Genomic DNA, 20,749 nt, shown 5'->3' on the forward strand with positions numbered 1-20,749 from the left:
CCGTATTGCATGTCACCGTGAACAACACATGACCCTTCTGTTTCTGGAGTGACATTTACAAAATCCGCTGAAACATCACAGCAGCTATTACAGCACTTCACTTGGTGGTATCACGGGCACAATGTGCAAAAAGGTGGCATCATCATCCTGAAATATGGTAGCCTTTAAGCTGATATATTTTTTAAAAGAAGCATGGTAACAAAAGGAAGGGAAAGTGTGAGAGAGGAAGAAAGGGATGAAGAAAGACTGAAAGCAAGAAAAGTTGTTTAAATAAATGGGAAGAAACTGTGACTTTACAAAGAGTAAGGCTGAGTACACACCATACATTTAAAACACATTTACAGCACATGACTTCCCTAAAGAATCTCAGGGCTTATTCACATCTATGTTTGCCCCTCAGTCAGAACAAATGGCAATTGGGTTTTCCACAGACTGAGCTCTAAAGGGCAGGTTTTCTAGGGGGGAACCTTTTTTCTGGTTTTGCAGAAAGGCAAAGCATGGAAGCATGGAAGAAGCGGAAAACTGATTGGATCCCTGCTTTCTAGGCTTGAGACAAGTGGAAGTGCGGAAAGTGTGGAAAAATCCTAACTGTAGGTGCTCTTCAGCATTTTCCCAGCGCTTAAAACTGCAGTTCAGTGGTACCTTGGTTTGCATACGTCTTGGTTTGCATACATTTTGGATTACAAACATGTCAAATCCGGAAGTGTGTGTCCCAGTTTGCAAACTTTTTTTTGATTACAACCCCCCCCCCCCTTTTTATGAACAAATTTTTTTGGAGGCCCCATTGGCGAAAGCGTACCTTGGATTACAACCTGTTTGGGTTTACAAATGGACCTCCGTAATGGATTATGGTTGTAAACCAAGATACTACTGTACTTTTAACATTGGGGTAATGTATTTCTGGGGATGCGGGTGGCGCTGTGGTGTAAACCACTGAGCCTTGGGCTTGCCGATCGGAAGGTCGGCGGTTCGAATCCCCGTGATGGGATGAGCTCCAGTTGCTCGGTCCCAGCTCCTGCCATCCTAGCAGTTTGAAAGCATGCCAAAAAGTGCAAGTAGATAAATAGGTACCACTCCGGCAGGAAGGTAAATGGCGTTTCTGTGCACTGCTCTGGTTTCGGTGTTCCATTGCACCAGAAGCGACTTAGTCATGCTGGCCACATGACACGGAAAAACTGTCTGCGGACAAATGCCAGCTCCCTCAGCCAATAAAGCGAGATGAGCGCCGCAACCCCAGAGTTGTTCGCGACTGGACTTAACTGTCAGGGGTCCTTTACCTTTTTAATGTATTTCTACAACTATAGGGATTAAGAGTGCTCAGCCAAACATTGTGAAAATGACACAGTCTCCTGCTGGACAGCCCATTGCATCACAATTTACCAGCAATATGCTTTTATTTTATTTTTAAATTCTGATTTCAGGCATTGTTGTGTCCCCTATGACACACTGTAGTGAGAAACTACCAATCAGTGCTTAATAGGTTCTAAAGACAGCTAGGCTCTTAGGAAGCAAAGTCCAGACCCAACTTTACTCCTTTTAAATTCCTTGATGGTTTGGGTGCCATAGCTCCACAGCAGAACACAGGTGGCAGGGGCTAAATCCCAGTTCGGATTACAGACATCAGCATTTAAAAGGATCTCAGAAAGCAGCATTAGGAAGTACTCCTACTCGAGAATTTGGAGAAGTGTGGGTAGCCAGGACAGATAATGCTGGACCAGATGTATAATTAGTCTAGCTGGTAATGATCATAATAAAGATTTGATTGTTTGATTGTTTGAATTAGTCGAGCTCAGTCTAAGACAGCTTCAGATGTGCAATCGACAGCTCCAGATGTGCAAATGCCTACTTCTCTACCCATTTGATGTGCAATACTGGTTATTAGGGGACACGGGTGGTGCTGTGGGTTAAACCACAGAGCCTAGGACTTGCCAATCAGAAGGTCGGTGGTTCGAATCCCCGCGATGGGGTGAGCTCCCGTTGCTCGGTCCCTGCTCCTGCCAACCTAGCAGTTCAAAAGCACATCAAAGTGTAAGTAGATAAGTAGGTACCACTCTGGCGGGAAGGTAAACGACGTTTCCATGCACTGGTCTGGTTCACCAGAAGCGGCTTAGTCATGCTGGTCACATGACCCGGAAGCTGTACGCCAGCTCTCTCGGCCAATAAAGCAAGATGAGCGCCACAACCCCAGAGTCGGCCACGACTGGACCTAATGGTCAGGGGTCCCTTTACCTTACTGGTTATTAGAGTGCTTAGCCAACACAATTAAAAAGGGGGGTGGCATCCATCTCTGCTGCACTTTCCATCCCATTCTATACATGGCAATAGAGTTTATTTTATGGAATTATGTTTATAAATTATTAAATGCATACACACACACACACACACACACACACACACACACCCAGGAGTACACAAATGTATAATTCAGGGTCTAAAGTTCCTAATACAGGTTCCATCATGTTCCATCCTAATTTCTAAGATCACCCAAGAACATCATCTGCACATTATTCTTTTTTTGTAATGTACCACAGAGGAACACAGTAAAATACTCTTGGTGGTTTCCCCTCAACTGTAAAACAAAACAAAACAAAACAAAACCCTTTGCTGAACGCTTTGCATCAAAGATTCCCCCAAAGTCTGTCTCTGCCTGTTTTCCAAAAGCACCATGAGAATTTTTGGTATTTTGATAGGTTTACAGTAGGCAAGGACATGATTGTATGAATACTGAATACATGCTTTATGTTATAAGATGGGCTTAGTGATGTTAAATTCTCGAGAATATTCTCCAAAAGATTATTCTCGAGAATTTAACATCACTAAATGTTATGCTCATTGAGTAAAAAGTAAGCCAGGTTCCAACTGCTCCAAATTTTCAGAGGCTCCCCAGAGACTAGCAGTGAAAGCCGCAGGGGATCAAAAGCCTTTCTTTCAGCTTCTGTTGTTTATCTATGCTCATCTTTTGAGAGGTTAATTGTCTGTGCTTCTCCCCCTCCCAACCCCTGGGGAAAAGGAGTTTCCAGAGGAGAGATGTATGCCCAGATAAACAATGAATGGAGAAAGGTGGCCTGCATCTCTGTGACCGTTTTCAGTCATCTCTGCATGATTTGTTTGAACACGACTTATACGTGGTTCCTGTGATGAGCCCAGCATTTAGCCTGGATGGAAGAATTGCAGTGCGTGCAAACATTACAGTGAATATCCAAAACTCCATGCGTAATGTTAAAAGGAAGGCTGCTAATTGCACAGGGATTGCCTTCTCAGTCTTGATATTCCATTGTGATATTATTGGAGCATTCCCAAGTATGTGAGCTGAGGCAAGGGAGACTATATTTGTTCATTCTATTAACCCCTGCCTTTGACCATGGAATTAAAAATTTTCCAGAGGGAAAATACATTCTTAATGATGGTATCGTACCTCTTCCTCGTGATCTTCTCCAGAGCGTTGAATGAACCACCTGATGGAAGCTTGCTGGGACTTTGGAATACATTCTAGGAACGTCGAATTAAATTCGATGCCAAAAATCACCTTTTCATCAGTGGTTTCATGACTAATGCCTGGAACGCAAACATGGTACAGAAGATTAACCCTGCCCTGATTTCTTAAAGTGAAGGGAAAACATAGCTGATGCAGAACAGATGGTAGAGCAGCGCATGGACTGTGAAGGGAAACAAGAGGCACCTCAGGTTTAGCACAACACACGAAGGTTCAACCTGGTGCAAGCTGTGTATAACAGTGCTATTTAAGGCTGAATTGGTCACTTCCTTTCAATTAAACCACTGATGGAATCAGAATCTGATCTATAGCCTTTCTTAGAGGAATTCTTCTTCTCTATTTAATGAGACTGGGAACCGTGAGGAGGATACAGTGACCTTGCTGGCTGGCAGCTAGGAAGAGGGTTAATAGAAGGACTGCTCCAGACTTCCTTAGAGGCAAAGTTGCCGGGGACATCATCTGGAACCCAAACCCTAAATTTGCCCCACCACTGAAAAGTAAGCATTTGGGGCACCCATCCCAGAACTAAGTTCCTTCCCTGGGAGAAATCTTAGACTTCCTGAAGCAGCTCACAAATAATAAATGCACCTCTTAACAAACATAACTAGCAAATATAACTAATAAATAAGCACAAACTTTTTTCAGCTTAAGCCATTCAAGGTTACTTGGAAGAGGAACAGACTATACAGTGGTACCTCGTGTTACAGATGCTTTAGGTTACAGACACTTCAGGTTACAGACTCCGCTAACCCAGAAATAATACCCAGAAATAGTTAAGAACTTTGCATCAGGATGAGAACAGAAATTACGTGCTGGTGGCACAGCAGCAGCGGGAGGCCCCATTAGCTAAAGTGGTACCTCAGGTTAAGAACAGTTTCAGGTTAAGAACAGACTTCCAGAACGAATTAAGTTCTTAAACCACGGTACCACTGTAAATCTATAAACACAGACCAGGGGTGTCTGGCACAACTCTCTGAAGTGATGTATCATTCAACAACAAGCCTTAGACGGAAGAGGGACTCAGGGCCAGAATCTGTGGGTTTTTTTCTGCTCTGGGTGTAAAGGCACAGAGTCAGGACACTGGAGCGTGATTGGAACCAGCCTTAGAATCATAGAATCATAGAGTTGGAAGAGACCACAAGGGCCATCGAGTCCAACCCCCTGCCAAGCAGGAAACACCATCAGAGCACTCCTGACATATGGTTGTCAAGCCTCTGCTTAAAGACCTCCAAAGAAGGAGACTCCACCACACTCCTTGGCAGCAAATTCCACTGTCAAACAGCTCTCACTGTCAGGAAGTTCCTCCTAATGTTTAGGTGGAATCTTTTTTCTTGTAGTTTGGATCCATTGCTCCGTGTCCACTTCTCTGGAGCAGCAGAAAACAACCTTTCTCCCTCCTCTATGTGACATCCTTTTATATATTTGAACGTGGCTAGCATGTCACCCCTTAACCTCCTCTTCTCCAGGCTAAACATGCCCAGCTCCTTTAGCCGTTCCTCATAAGGCATCGTTTCCAGGCCTTTGACCATTTTGGTTGCCCTCCTCTGGACACGTTCCAGTTTGTCAGTGTCCTTCTTGAACTGTGGTGCCCAGAACTGGACACAGTACTCCAGGTGAGGTCTGACCAGAGCAGAATACAGTGGCACTATTACTTCCCTTGATCTAGATGCTATACTCCTATTGATGCAGCCCAGAATTGCATTGGCTTTTTTAGCTGCCGCGTCACACTGTTGGCTCATGTCAAGTTTGTGGTCAACCAAGACTCCTAGATCCTTTTCACATGTACTGCTCTCAAGCCAGGTGTCACCCATCTTGTATTTGTGCCTCTCATTTTTATTTTTATTTTTGCCCAAGTACAATACTTTACATTTCTCCCTGTTAAAATTCATCTTGTTTGTTTTGGCCCAGTTCTCTAATCTGTCAAGGTCGTTTTGAAGTGTGATCCTGTCCTCTGGGGTGTTAGCCACCCCTCCCAGTTTGGTGCCTTGAGTGCCACCTGACCTGAATCACAGGATATAGCAATGGATACGCTAAACTTTTGGGACATCTCCCTGCTACCACTGTGGTAGAAGAAGCCCACCCTGGGCATAAGGCTTGACATGCCTTGTCTTCACCTTCCACCCTGTTCTTCCTTCAAGAACTCCCCATAGTCACATGGTGTTGTAAGATTTTGAGTTTGTACAGGAGGATGTTAACAGAGCCAGATGTTCTGCTGCAGACTTCTATTAATCGTCAGGGGCAAAGTAGCCAGAAGCATTCCTCTGTTGGGGATATTTCAGGCTGAGTAAGGCTAGGGAACAGTTGCCTTCTTAATCCTGATTCCATCCCTCCAACCACAGGGAGCAGGCAAACTAAGCGAGGGTGGGAGAAAATGAAATGTCTTTCTAGCCCTCCATCTATGCTCTGCTTGCATACATTTGTAAATAAACACAAATATTGCAAAATGCAATCAGCTCCCTGCGGCATCCTTCCAAATGAAACCAAACTTGCTTAAATACTTTTTGCCTGGAACCTCTCCCCATTTGGGAAGATGAGGAGGGAGTAAAAACCTGCTTCCTAGATGTCTCCCACTGAGGCAGATTAGAGACCCATACCTGCACCTGGGCTTCCATCTAAGCCAAGTCTCTGGGCAAAGGCCAAGGTGAAAAGAACAGGCCCACATACAGCCATGAACAAAGCCTGTACCATGCAGATCAGAAGACGTTAAATGGGGCTCTTATATGAGGAATTCCATTCCCACAGTCCATAACTGCAAGGTGCTTTATTTTGTGTCAACTCCTATCAGTCTACAGGACAAAGTCAATTGGCTCATTCCAGAAAGAGAACTTATTGTTTCCTTGGGTCACTGCTTACACTCTCAAAGTAGCAGCACAGAAAGCAGCAGCCCTCATTCACCCTGTCTCTACTCGGGTCCATTTGATGGCCCTTAATTTTAGTTTACAGCAGAGCTCTAACTTGAAATAACTGAGGAGCAATTGAAAACAGTTGCTCTTCCTGGATCAAATAAGAAACCAAATGTGTGTTCGGGGCAGGGGACCCTATTGTTTTGTTTAAGAAAGGAAAACAAAATACCCTGTTGAACATTTAAAACGTTGCGTTACATTGTCACAGAAATTTCATCTTAACCACAAGACAGCAGTACCAGTTGCCAGGGGAACAAGCCAGACTGCTTGGCAAGCCCATCAATGTCCATAGTGGTGGGAGACAGTAGGCCGTTGTTAAGAAGAGGATTGTTTAATTAGCAAGGAAGAATTAGAAGAAGGGCTGGATAGCTTGATAGCTGGAACTAAGATGCTAGATCTTTGACAAAGAGTTGCTCTGTGGAAATAAGCCAAGGGAATGGAAAAAAGTGTGCTTCCTCAGTTTTCCTTGGGGGAATTCTGCTTATTTGGCTCACATGCCTAAGCCGGCCTCCTGCGTTGCTCTTGGAAAGCTGTAGCGTTCCTCTCACGTTCAGTTATAGTACTTACATAGACATCAATTAACTCTTCCATGGTCGTCATCTCCAGAACTATTCCTTTCTTTGTGTTTCTTGAAGGGTTGCAGAGAGTCCAACCAGCTCATTGTTACTTCAGGTATACAGCAAGAACCAGCCAACCAGACCTGCTATTCTTTTTTTTTGGGGGGGGGCATATTTGCCCCAAATTGCTTCCCAGACTTCCACAGATTTCCCTGTTAACTATTTCTACTCCTGGTGAAGGCATAAGAAAGGAATACAGGCGACTCTCAACCTACACGGCATAGAGCCAAAATCGTCTCTAGTCAGAACAAATTGGCTTCAATGGCAGGTGGGATTGCAAAGGTCTTTCTTCCCCAGACACCTGCCCTCTTTCTGCTTTTTGTGTGCACAAATTAAAAGCGTGCATAGTGCAAGTTACTTGTAATGAGTTCTCTGCCTGCAAGGGTAGTCTCTGCTTTTTCTGTATTTCTGTTTTGCCTCCAGGTTGCATCACTTCACATGATGCAGCACATCTATGGACCCCGGTTTTGCCAACAGCAGGCTCACTATAGTCCTAGGCTAACTGTATTCTGCTCTGGTCAGACCTCACCTGGAGTACTGTGTCCAGTTCTGGGCACCACAGTTCAAGAAGGACACTGACAAACTGGAACGTGTCCAGAGGAGGGCAACCAAAATGGTCAAAGGCCTGGAAACGATGTCTTATGAGGAACGGCTAAAGGAGCTGGGCATGTTTAGCCTGGAGAAGAGGAGGTTAAGGGGTAACCATGTTCAAATGATAGCCATGTTCAAATATATAAAAGGATGTCACATAGAGGAGGGAGAAAGGTTGTTTTCTGCTGCTCCAGAGAAGCGGACACAGAGCAATGGATCCAAACTACAAGAAAGAAGACTCCATCTAAACATTAGGAAGAACTTCCTGACAGTAAGAGCTGTTCGACAGTGGAATTTGCTGCCAAGGAGTGTGGTGGAGTCTCCTTCTTTGGAGGTCTTTAAGCAGAGGCTTGACAACCATATGTCAGGAGTGCTCTGGTGGTGTTTCCTGCTTGGCAGGGGGTTGGACTCGATGGCCCTTGTGGTCTCTTCCAACTCTATGATTCTATGATTCTAACTCTCAAGGCTTGCTAGGTCTATTAGCACGGAGGGCACTGCTTACAGATCTGCTTGTGCATGCCATCTATCAAGGAAGGTAAGCCAGATGTTGTTTCCAATACTCCAATTCAGCCCTTGAATTTAAGAAGTAAATGCCTTTTGGTCTACACACAGTCACCACAGCCTGGCTACACTTCTGGTATCTTAGCATCATCTGCTCAGTAACCAGGCCTTGCAAGAGCTGAGCACATCATTAGGCCCCTTTGTCTCTTTTTGGAGACAAAGATGCAGATACTTACTATCTTCTGTATCACCGCACTGGGTAGCCGGGTCTCCATATTTGACGTCTTGCCTCCTTGCACGCCTGGAAAAATAAAGGTTGTCATGACTTTATGAAATTATGCCTGCTGTTCTTCGGATGTAGGATGGAGCTTAAGGGAAGTTGTTCACTTGCAGAAAGTAACACCAGATTACATATATGAATAAGGCATAACTGATATTATAGTCACAGTCAACTTTCCTTTTCTTTCTGGTGTTCAGGCTGCGAGTGCTGCTTCTTCCATTGCCAAATAAGTACCATGCACCCATAAAAATCAGGCAGGTAGCAACAGGCCTTGGGGTACTCCAAGCTTGGCAGAAATGCAAAAGTGGCTGGATGGGGGGAAGCCTATGGAAGAAGGAAACCTGGAAAACATTCCAGTGAGAACTGGGTGTGCTCCTGAATCCTGACTCACTTTTGTGGGGTGGTGTGAGGAATACCCAGAAATCTGGGGCAGAGGAAAGAGAAAATGGAATGGAATGGAGCTCCTGGAATCCCAAAGGGCAGCATCCCACACAGCAAAAGCTTGTTTCAGGTCCCAGATGTATTGCCTGATGCCAGGTTGAACACAATATCTTTTAATGGCTGCGCACTGAGCAGCCCAGGACCTCCAGACACACGGCCCAGGCTTGCACCCCAGGGAAGTCACTTTGGTGCTGCTAGCATAGCAAAAAACAATGCAGGAGGCAGCAGTTCAGCATTTCTAGTCTCTGCAGCCCCATCAGGCGCTGTGATTCTCCAGATGCTTGACTTCACCCCTGGAGGCACACTCCACTGTATCTTGAGACAGACAGATGCCAACAACCCTGGGACCTTAATTCCAAGGAAGTCAAGCCCAATATATGTACTGCTGTCCCTGAAATGTCCCTAAGCCGCTTCTGGCGAACCAGAGTAGCACACAGAAACGGCGTTTACCTTCCCGTTGGAGCAGTACCTATTTATCTACTTGCACTTTGACGTGCTTTTCAACTGCTAGGTTGGCAGGAGCAGGGACCGAGCAACGGGAGCTCGCCCCGTCACAGGGATTTGAACCACCGACCTTCTGATCGGTAAGTCCTAGGCTCTGTGGTTTAATCCATAGCGCCACATGACTAAGTGAGGTCTATTAATTGCAAATGGTCTACTCTGAGTGAAGTTTAGTTAACCCTACCCAGGTTACCTGTACATGAACTAGCAGAGCAGATGGTACCAGAGGATCCATGGGGAAGCTCTGGTGTCCTCCATCGCCAATGCCAGCCTTGAACTCATCCCATAGAGCCCAGAGCTTCACAGGTTAACCCAGCAGTGTGGGAAGGATTAGCTCTGCATTAAATCACGGGGATCATGTAAGAAGCTGCTCTTAGATGCTCGGTCAAAGCAGGAACGATATCACTCACCTTTTAGATGTTGGTGTGTATCTGGAGCATGAATTTCCATCCCAAGCACAATAGGGGTCTCTGGCAAGGCAACAGTCTGCACAGGCCTTGCCATATGTGTGACATCTGTGTAGCGAGAGCTGAGCCAATCCATCTCTGGAACCAATGTACAATTGTTGCTGAAAATCAGGCGAGGCAAATGAATTAGAAGCGTTCTTCAAGAAACCTCTTTTTCTTTCGGCCTTGATTTCCTTCTTAGCAATTTTTCATTTAAAAATTTCTATTTTTATACAATCCTTACAAATTTATACAGCAAATGCAATTTATGTTCTGGTAATCAGTGAACAAACTCTGTTTGTCCAAGTAATCTCTCTGCGCAGTTAATCTCCAAGTTTTTAGAGCAGGGCCTATTTAGTCGGCTTTCCTCAGCCAGTCTGATATTGATGGCAATCATTGCTTCTCCAAGTAAGTTGCAAGAACAATCTGAGCTGAAACCAACCCAAGTAGACATAACATTGCCAGTCTTTTTACACTGGCTCTCAAGTCCACATCAAAGATCCAGGGCAGGTAGCATATTGAAAACGGTATAAAAGTTCTAAAACACATCCTAGTATTGAATTCCATAATTCCATTCACAGAGAGATGTGAGCTATGAAGCTGACTAGCTTAAAACCAAAGCTGTGTCAAAAAAAACAACAACAACCCTTCCTTAAAAACAAAACAAAACCCTTTAAATTAATAAGTGAAATTGCATCTGAAAATTATCAGACTGGAGCAAAAAAAAATCATGGGTGGAATGTGGGGTTTTGTTGCGGTTACTTTACTTTTGAGATGGCTAAGGGGCATTTGTGAGTATTGTTTCATTCATGCTCCAAATCATTTCTCTGGTGGTCTTCACTCTGTCGCCTTCCTGGGTCTGCAAGCTTTGTGAAAACCCATGACGTCTTTCGCTACGCTCAGATATGCCTACCACCTGCCTGACAGCTGTTTGTTGTCATTTTTTAAAAAAGGGAAGGCCTTTTACTTTGAAAGGAATCACTGCATGAAAGCTACATGTGTGGAAAGTCTTTTTTAAAATAATAATAATAATAATAATAATAATAATAATAATAATAATAATTTATTTTTTATACCCGACCCATCTATCTGGGTTTCCTCAGCCACTCTGGGTGGCTCCCAACAGATTAAAAACAGAAGAAAACATCAAACTTCACTAAACTTCAGATATCTTCTAAAAGTCAGATAGTTGTTTATTTCCTTGACATCTAACAGAAGGGCATTCCACAGGGTGGGCGCCACCATCGAGAAGACCTTCTGCCTGGTTCCCTGTAACCTCGCTTCTCGCAGGGAGGGAACCACCAGAAGGCTGTTGGAGCTGGACCTCAGTGTCCGGACTGAACGATGGAGGTGGAGATGCTTCTTCAGGTATACTGGGCTGAGGGCATTTAGGGAACATTAAAGGAAGGAACAAGGACCTCTCTTAAAAGCAAAACCCGTGAGCTCACACCAGTCTCTAACCATTGGTGGCTAGTGTCCTCCTCAGCGTCTCTCCCTTCAATTTAAGCCCAGGAGAAGATGGCATGGGGCAACTTTTTGCATGGGACTTTTTCAGATCAGGAAGTGTGGGCATCAGCCTTATCTACTTTGCAGCAATAGAATAAGATCAACTCTACACCCACCCAAATTCTGAATGTGCCCTGCAAATGAGGCAGAAAATTTGAAAGTTATTTAATGGGTTATTTAAAGGTTTGGTGCAATCTAATCAAAATACATCTTTGCCTGAGATGAGAAACCTATAGAAATGGTTTTTTTTTTTTCATGAGCTCTATCAATATGGACAGGAGTAAGTTACCTAAATCAGAGGACGTTCATTGTAGTTCCATTGAGGCTGTAATCCTGGCCTCTCAATTATTAAGGAGCAAGCCTCAATGAACACAATGAGACTTACTTCCAAGTAGAGTTGCACAGGATTGTAAAATCACTGACTAATTTAATTTCAGTGGTACTTCAGTGTAACTCATGTGTTTGGGAAATAAAAGAACAGAACAAACATTGCTTCACCCCACTTTCCCCCCCTTTTATATATTTTTTTCTTTTTTATAGATATTCATATATATTCATCTGATATTGAATGTGAGTGGTTAGAGAAGACAGACTAGGGTGTGACTTTTTTTGTATGCTTCAAGAAAAAGAAAGATATGGGAATATTAGGATAGAAAAATGTTTAGATGCCCTCTTTGAAAAACAGGTATAGTTATCTCCAATAATGTACAAGCAATTTGTAGGTGCTAAAATTGCTAATTATAAATTACCTGCTTTGGGGACATCTCCATAGTCAAGATGGGTGAGGGATGCTGAAAAGGAAATGGAAAAAAACCCCAATGAAAATCCTTCTTCTGCTTAGATTGAAGACTATCAAACATTTGTCGCGCCACCAGCAGGAGGCCAGTAGCCAAAACCCTTTGCAATTTTACTTAAGTGTTTGAAATAGTACTTCCCTAGAAACCAAAATATTCTGAGACTTTCAGCCTGGGATGGATTCACCTGTGACAGGAGTGGAAACTCATTTGTCTTCCCTGAGAAGAAAACAGGGTGTATTTCTGGAAGTGTGCCCATTTTCCAGGTGTGTTAGTCACCCACTAGACTCTGGGACTCAGCAGGGATTTGGAGCTCTGTTTCCGTGTCTTAAGTCCAACACTCCAAGCATCGCACCTTCCGAGCTCTAAAATAGCCATTGAAAGGGATCAACTACAGCTGTGAAGGCCAACCTTCCTGGAAAATGTGCTCAAAAAGAAGTATCTGAGCAGGGCTCCCTTGAACACTACACGATTCATACTGTACACAGCCCTCAGGTTCCTTCTGATCCGCTGAGGGAAAGCAGACAGGAATATAGTGCTGGAAAGACAGGAACGAATGACACACTTTCCACAGCCTCTTCTTCTCCTGTCTGGGAGTGCCAAAAATGTCAAATGCTTGTGCCTCTGTGGCACCCATCTCACAGGTTGTCCACACATAAAGAGGGTGGGCATCCATACAGGGTGTTTCAGAACGGCCAGATTCACTTGCCACCTCTGTCAGTCACAGAGGTCATGGGCTGATTTGAGCCTCCACACAGTCAGTACACGTGTGGGCCCCTAATGTATTTGCCATTTTTATGGTTTTCATTTGTCATATATCATGGTACTTGTAAACTGCTTAGATTTTTCCTCTCAAAATATTAAGCAGTATATAAGTTAAATAAACAAATACATGGAAATAAATGTAAGCCAGCAACAAGATAAATTTCATGTGCTACATTCTAACTTATTATAAAGAGGTATTTTCCCTATGTACTGTGAAATCATAGAATCATAGAGTTGGAAAAGACCACAAGGGCCATCGAGTCCAACCCCCTGCCAAGCAGGAAACACCATCAGAGCACTCCTGACATATGGTTGTCAAGCCTCTGCTTAAAGACCTCCAAAGAAGGAGACTCCACCACACTCCTTGGCAGCAAATTCCACTGTCAAACAGCTCTTACTGTCAGGAAGTTCTTCCTAATGTTTAGGTGAAATCTTCTTTCTTGTAGTTTGATCCATTGCTCCGTGTCCAGTTCTCTGGACAACCTTTCTCCCTGGAAAACAACCTTTCTCCCTCCTCTATGTGACATCCTTTTATATATTTGAACATGGCTATCATATCACCCCTTAACCTCCTCTTCTCCAGGCTAAACATGCCCAGCTCCCTTAGCCGTTCCTCATAAGGCATCGTTTCCAGGCCTTTGACCATTTTGGTTGCCCTCCTCTGGACATTCTCCTCTGGACAATGGAAGTGGGCAGAATGGGCTGAGTAGACAGACTCTTTGGTATGAGTCTTACATCCATCACTTGCTTAGGGCAAGGGACTGTGAAATGTTCCTGTTCAGTCAAGGAGCTTCACAACCCAGCCATAACTTGAGGTTCTCCTGACCAAGAATCTCAATGGAAGGGTTGCCAACTGAGCCCATGAGGGGCTTCCATGGAAAGCAACTGGGTGGCATGAGATGTCAAACACTAGAATACTCTGCCCGTTATTCTAGATCTCCAACCATCACCTGATACAGCCACTCTTCAGGGCTTGTGAGTGCTGCCTTGTGTTGAATGGGGCCAGGGAAGGGAGTAACTATTCCCTCAGGGCAAACCATATAGATGACTGCAGATGAGGCTGAAGGCAGGAAAGCATCCACCACCTGCAAAGTCGTCACAAGGGCTGGCTCTTGGAAACCACAACATCCAATGACATCATTCTGGTGTGGCTTCTTAAGCATGTAAACAAACTACAGTCCCTTCTCTCTTTATATTTTTCCCCCCGCATGAAAAAAATAAGAAGTGCATTTATAACATGGAGGAACATCTGCTGAGCTAATAGCCCTGTTTGGTATTAAATCTGATATGGCGCTTTTCCCTTTGACGTGATCTCGCAAGTATGCAGCAAATTGGTACATGCTCGGAAATTCCTGATTACTTGGCAGCCTGTTGAGCACTCTTGGCCTCCATGGCAGCAAAAAGATGACATTTAAAACAAGAAGTATTCTACCTCTGTAATCAAGGTACCAAGTGCACAGGGAGAGATTTACCTGGAGAAAATATTGTTTTTCACAGACATGTAAGGCAAGGGCATCAAGGATGATTTCAAAGCCACTAGACCATTGCGGGAAAGCCAAAGGTTGGACCTAAAGCCGACTCTCTAAGAATCATGGCAAATGAAGAACATCTAATTCCATCATAGTTATGCGCCAGGAGCAAAAACTGCTATTTGGGGTGTGTGCTTTTTCCTTCCTCACCTAGCCTACCCCAGGCTGCAAAAAACCAATAAATTTTGCTAATCTGATATTGAAATCAATGCAGATGTTTTGCCCAAGCAGGAACCTCCAAATTCACCTTGTATTTCACTTCACTTTCTGTGGCAATTGTGTTATGAGCATTTGAGTTTCTTTTCACCATAATTCCTTAGTTTAAAAAAGCATACAGAATTCTTAAACTTCAGCAGATCCTAGAATTTTCTCCAGGTGACCAATGTGAGTGACGCATTCTTGAGGAACACAAAATGAAGATTTTATGCCCTCCCAAAATGATTCTTTTTGAAGAATGAAATCCATTGAGCTTTATTTTCCTTCAGTTGCCCTTCTGAAAGAGCTCAGTTGGCAGAGCATGAGATTCTTAATCTCAGGGTTGTGGGTTCAAGCCCCACCTTAGGCAAAAGATTCCTGCATTGCAGAGGGTTGGACTAAATGACCTCTGTGGTCTCTTCCAACCCTGCAATTCTGTGATTCTGTGAATTGTGTTCCAATGGATGAGGCTTGTAATCTTACCTTGAATATCTGCAGCTCTTCCAAGACCACTTCCTCCATGTCTCGCTTCTCCTTGGTTATACTCAGAACTTTCAGTACTGTTCCGACATCTGCAAGAAAGGGACACAGCTGAAAATGAGTGGCCATTTTTGGATTCTACATTAAGATTTTCCATCTTCTTTAGATATGGCACCTGACTGAGTGCAGACCCTCCTCTCTGGATTCTCTCTCTCATTTTTTTAAGCAGACACACATTAAGATGCCTTTGCTCCATGAATCTCCCCAGTGCCTTTTATCTAAAAAAAATGTTTAGGGTTACTCTCATTTCCCTACTTATATTGAAATACTGCCCCTCAATGAGGCCAGACTTAGATTCACAAAATGTTTAGGGGTATGCGTACCCCTGTGTCCGTCCCCCCGAAAAAAACACTGAAACTCCCTTTCTTTTCACTATACAACTCTCTGCCACTGGCTAGGAAACAAGAAATGTACATCTTCCTAAATGCCAAAGATGGAGACAAAGAACTTGATATGGGATTGCCATTTCCTGCAGGAGCCCCATGCCAATGGTCATGTTGAATTGACCACCCTTAAATAATCACAAGCTCTTGTAGCACATTCAGTGTGGAAAAAACTGTATCTGGAATCCATGATAATTTCACCTGGCAGCATCTCTACAAGGTATGTGTTCGAATAAATTTATCCAAGTCAAATTCATGGCATCTTGAAGTCACTGGTTTAGCATTTGAAAACTAATTCTACAATGGCCTTGTTTTCCCAAATTTGAAATGAGGACAGTGAACTATGACCTTAAACTACAAGAGTGTTGTAGCGTTGAGTACAAACAGAGAAGAAGTTCATTTAGTTCAGGTCTAACCAGATCTCATGTCTTGGAACTATTTAGTAGCTCTGAGCATGCACGAAGTACCTTTCCTGAGCACTGAGTAACCACAGACTCGCGCTCTGCATTGTGAAGCATTAAGCAAACAAACAGCAAAACCAATGCCATTGCAATCAATTGTCCTGCGTTATTTCCAAAAGAAAAGGGGGGGGGGATCCCTTCTCATTTTGTTCTACTCCAAGGCTACACATGGGACATGCATATGGCAGTGATTAAACAAACAAAAGATCCTGGAATTGAGTGACTGGAAAACAAGGCTGGAAAAAGTCTTAGTGAGCTGAATCATTTATTGCAACATGTTAAAATACTGCAGAATTTACTCTATTGACTAAACTAACTTTCCCCACAATCTTACTTATGGTAGGTAAACAGAAAAAGAGACTAACTATGCAATCCAATACACAGAAATAAGCAAGCAGTGAAGTCTGTTTTCAGCATGACTTTGTAAAAGGCAGGTTTTAAATTTGTAAAATAAAATAAAAATGTCATGCTTCCCTTAGGAAGCTCAATTTTCAACAATTTAGATACCGCAGGCAGTACTCTTCTGTCTGCTGAAATTCTGGACTGCCATCTACTGACTACATTTTGTGCTATAACCTGCAAAAAAAACCCCTATTTTAATGAAGAGCAACACTGATATAATAATGGTAGTTTTTTCACACGTTGGCCTGGTGGAGACATAATGCTTTCAACCATCATTAGCACTAACCATGGTTGGTTGCCTTAACCCCAAAGGTACCATAGTACATTGGTTTAGCTTCCTGAGTAAAGTCCTGCCCCTGAAAAATATACCGTATTTTTTGCTCTATAAGACTCACTTTTTCCCTCCTAAAAAGTAAGGGGAAATGTGTGTGCGTCTTATGGAGTGAATGCAGGCTGCACAGCTATCCCAGAAGCCAGAACAGCAAGAGGGATTGCGCTTTCACTGTTCTGGCTTCTAAGATTCAGAATTTTTTTTTCTTGTTTTCCTCCTCCAAAAACTAGGTGCGTCTTATGGGCTGGTGCGTCTTATGGAGTGAAAAATACGTTATATCAGGATATAGCAACATGACCTGTTTTATCATTTTGCAAGCAGAGAGACTAGGAAAGGGGGGAAACTGACTTAACCACAATTTGCGTAATGCAGATATAACGATTAACCATGCATAATGCAAACAATGGTTTGCAAACCTACTTTCAGGCCTTGATTTCACCTCCTAGTTGGTGGCCAGGCCTTAACCATGGCTAAAGAAAACAAAAGCATGGTGCACATTTTGACCACAGAGAGTTGCTGCTATGCGGTGTTGAAACAAGCAGAAATGTGGAAATACAGTGATACCTCGGGTTAAGAACTTAATTTGTTCCGGAGGTCCGTTCTTAACCAGAAACTGTTCTTATCCTGAAGCGCTGATTTAGCCTCAGTGTAGACACTCTAGAATCTTTCCAGTGAGACAACTGGATCTGCAGTGAGGGTTTATGCATGACAACTATATCCCCTACTCCAAACCTTTCTACTCCAAACCTGCTTCAGGTATTTTTCAGTTGCAGCCATCCTTATTTTGAGACCAGGGCCAGATTTACCTATGAGCTAAACAAGCTATAGAAGAAGAAGAAGAGTTTGGATTTGATATCCCGCCTTTCACTCCCCTTCAGGAGTCTCAAAGCGGCTAACAACCTCCTTTCCCTTCCTCCCCCACAACAAACACTCTGTGAGGTGAGTGGGGCTGAGAGACTTCAAGGAAGTGTGACTGGCCCAAGGTCACCCAGCAGCTGCAGGTGGAGGAGCGGAGACGCGAACCCGGTTTCCCAGATTAGAAGACTACCGCTCTTAACCACTACACCACACTGGCTCCCAGTGTGGGCCACTGGGAGCTCTCTTGAGGGCCACCAAAAAAATTAAAGGGAAAAGAAACCTGGATGTATATTTCCAAAATATAAGATAAAAAAACAACTTTTTAAACAAACATAAGATAAAGAACAACAAAATTAAAGGAAAAAGAAACCTAAGATAAGAAACAAATAAAAGCTACATGATGCAACGGTGTTGTGTAAAGGTAAAGGGATCCCTGACTGTTAGGCCCAGTCGCGGACGACTCTGGGGTTGCGGCGTTCATCTCGCTTTACTGGCCGAGGGAGCCGACATACAGCTTCTGGGTCATGTGGGCAGCATGACTAAGCCACTTTTGGCGAACCAGAGCAGCGCACGGAAATGCCATTTGCCTTCTCGCCAGAGAGGTAACTATTTATCTACTTGCACTTTGACATGCTTTTGAATTGCTAGGTTGGCAGGAGCAGGGACCAAGCAACGGGAGCTCACCCCGTTGCGGAGATTCAAACCACCGACCTTCTGATCGCCAAGCCCTAGGCTCGGTGGGACGCAGGTGGCGCTGTGGGTTAAAGCCTCAGCGCCTAGGACTTGCCGATTGAAAGGTCGGCGGTTCGAATCCCTGCGGCGGGGTGCGCTCCCGCTGCTCGGTCCCAGCGCCTGCCAACCTAGCAGTTCGAAAGCACCTCCGGGTGCAAGTAGATAAATAGGGACCGCTTACCAGCGGGAAGGTAAACGGCGTTTCCGTGTGCGGCTCTGGCTCGCCAGATGCAGCTTTGTCACGCTGGCCACGTGACCCGGAAGTGTCTCCGGACAGCGCTGGCCCCTGGCCTCTTAAGTGAGATGGGCGCACAACCCCAGAGTCTGTCAAGACTGGCCCGTACGGGCAGGGGTACCTTTACCTTTACCTTACCACCCGCATCCCTTGTGTTATGTAGGTTCATAAATTACCATATAGCATATATTCAACACAAAAAAACAGCAACAATTTGTTGTTGACAAAGGACAGCTGGACATATAAAGGGCCCCATTACCTTCAGTAGCTTAGGGCCTCATCAAAGCTCAATCTGGCCCTGTGTGAGATGGTGCACAGCCAATGGACTTGGTCCACAATCTAAGGCACATAAAGGTAAAGGTAAAGGTACCCCTGCCCGTACGGGCCAGTCTTGACAGACTCTGGGGTTGTGCGCCCATCTCACTCAAGAGGCCAGGGGCCAGCGCTGTCCGGAGACACTTCCGGGTCACGTGGCCAGCGTGACAAAGCTGCATCTGGCAAGCCAGAGCCGCACACGGAAACGCCGTTTACCTTCCCGCTGGTAAGCGGTCCCTATTTATCTACTTGCACCCGGAGGTGCTTTCGAACTGCTAGGTTGGCAGGCGCTGGGACCGAGCAGCGGGAGCGCACCCCGCCGCAGGGATTCGAACCGCCGACCTTTCGATCGGCAAGTCCTAGGCGCTGAGGCTTTAACCCACAGCGCCACCTGCGTCCCATGCACATACATACACCTGCGTCACATACTCTGCCCCAAAGAGCAAATGCTCTTGCTCCAGGGTTAAGAAAGGAGGGCAAAGTCTTTTGCAATCCCAAGGTCAATCCCCAGACAATGATCCATACGCGCAACATTGTTCCATGTGTGTGGAATACATGCAAAGGGCATTTTGAAGGAAGAAGGAAGTCTCTATGGGAAACAGAGGAGCCAACAGTTTGCATCTTACCTGTCCCTAAGAACATGACATCATACTGGCCATCTTCAGCCATGACACGGTCCACCACAATCTGCGTCAGTCTGTAGTCCACATTGATTTGAGAAAACACCGGTGCTCCGGTTACTGGGTAGACTGATTTGTACATCACGGGATGGCGCTTTATGAAGCTAATGACATCGTCAGGAAAATCTCTGGTGGACTTGATGGATGGATCGTATGTTTTGCTGGGGCACTGCACAATGGAGACACAAGAGAAAAGCTTTGAGGTTCTTCTTCTTTGCCTGCCTGTAGATTTTGAAATTTCTGTTTGCCTGGTTGCCCATTGTGTGTAAAAAAAATCACCTTTAGGCAAGCAGGGAGAGGAGGAAAAACGGAAAATGATGGACAGAGTAGAAAAGAAAGGATCAGGGGGAAAAGACAGAGAGTTGGAATAATGTGAATGATCCCCTAAGTTCTGCCAGCATTTCACTTTGGTACTGAAGGCAGAATTTTTTAGGACTTGAAGTGTTAAAACACAACCTATGAAAATGCAATCCATGACTATCTATTTAGACGTACGTCCCACTGAGTTCAGCGGGGATTGCTCAAAGCTGAACGTATATAGGTTGCGTTTGGTCAAGACAGATGTTCAACATACTTATGAACTGTATTTCCCCCCAATAGTTAATAGACACTGCCCCCTTGAGGCTACTCAGGAAAAGTAGCAATGTTTCTGAGGAAGTGGAAACCAGTCTGCGAAAGCTTCTGCGGCAATAAATCTGTTAGTTTTTAAGGTGCCAGAAGACAGTTGCCTTTGCAGCAACAAAAGAGCAACATATTAAAACAATATTAAAACATATGCAGACACATTGCAATAAGTCTTGTTTGTTATCCAGGCTCCCGAGTGACATAAAATTGGTTTACAGTAGAAGAAGTCTAGCAGAAATTATGACAATATGTACAATAAAATATAATGCTAAAGTGGGCAGCGGGGGGGGGGGGGGGGTCTGTAGCCAGCATGCGAAAAAAAATGATGAATTAATTTACTTATATTTCTTTTGGCCACAGACCACCCTAATAATAAAAATGTAGCACTGTAGCAAATTATATTAAAAAGCAGTTGCTTAGAGAAAACAGCAGAGAGAAAACGAGTGCAACACAGCTATAATCAAATTTATAGTCGAACACATGAAAATTGGAAAAGGCATTGAAGGGAAGGGCAGCGACTATGAGCTACTTTTCCATGACGCTTCCTGGTCTCCGTTACCAAGAAGATTGCTATTTTTTGCAGGCATTACACAGGTTTATCTTATCAATAACCAGCACTGCAAAGG

General features: G+C 44.3%; 1 protein-coding gene across 1 annotated transcript in view; it reads right to left on the reverse strand.

Moving 5' to 3' along the window:
* The window catches only part of SEMA3D (semaphorin 3D), a 174,388-nt gene that overhangs the window by 14,222 nt on the left and 139,417 nt on the right, over nt 1-20,749 (reverse strand). The window contains exons 12-17 of the mRNA XM_083738746.1: nt 19,446-19,668; nt 15,046-15,134; nt 12,029-12,070; nt 9,738-9,895; nt 8,342-8,406; nt 3,416-3,555 (exon numbers count right to left, since the gene is read on the reverse strand). Coding sequence (XP_083594872.1) covers nt 3,416-3,555; nt 8,342-8,406; nt 9,738-9,895; nt 12,029-12,070; nt 15,046-15,134; nt 19,446-19,668 — 717 coding nt within the window. The remainder of the gene's footprint in view (nt 1-3,415; nt 3,556-8,341; nt 8,407-9,737; nt 9,896-12,028; nt 12,071-15,045; nt 15,135-19,445; nt 19,669-20,749) is intronic.

Source organism: Podarcis gaigeae (assembly GCF_964106915.1).
Source record: "Podarcis gaigeae genome assembly, chromosome: 5".
In the NCBI taxonomy this organism is placed as follows: domain Eukaryota; kingdom Metazoa; phylum Chordata; class Lepidosauria; order Squamata; family Lacertidae; genus Podarcis; species Podarcis gaigeae.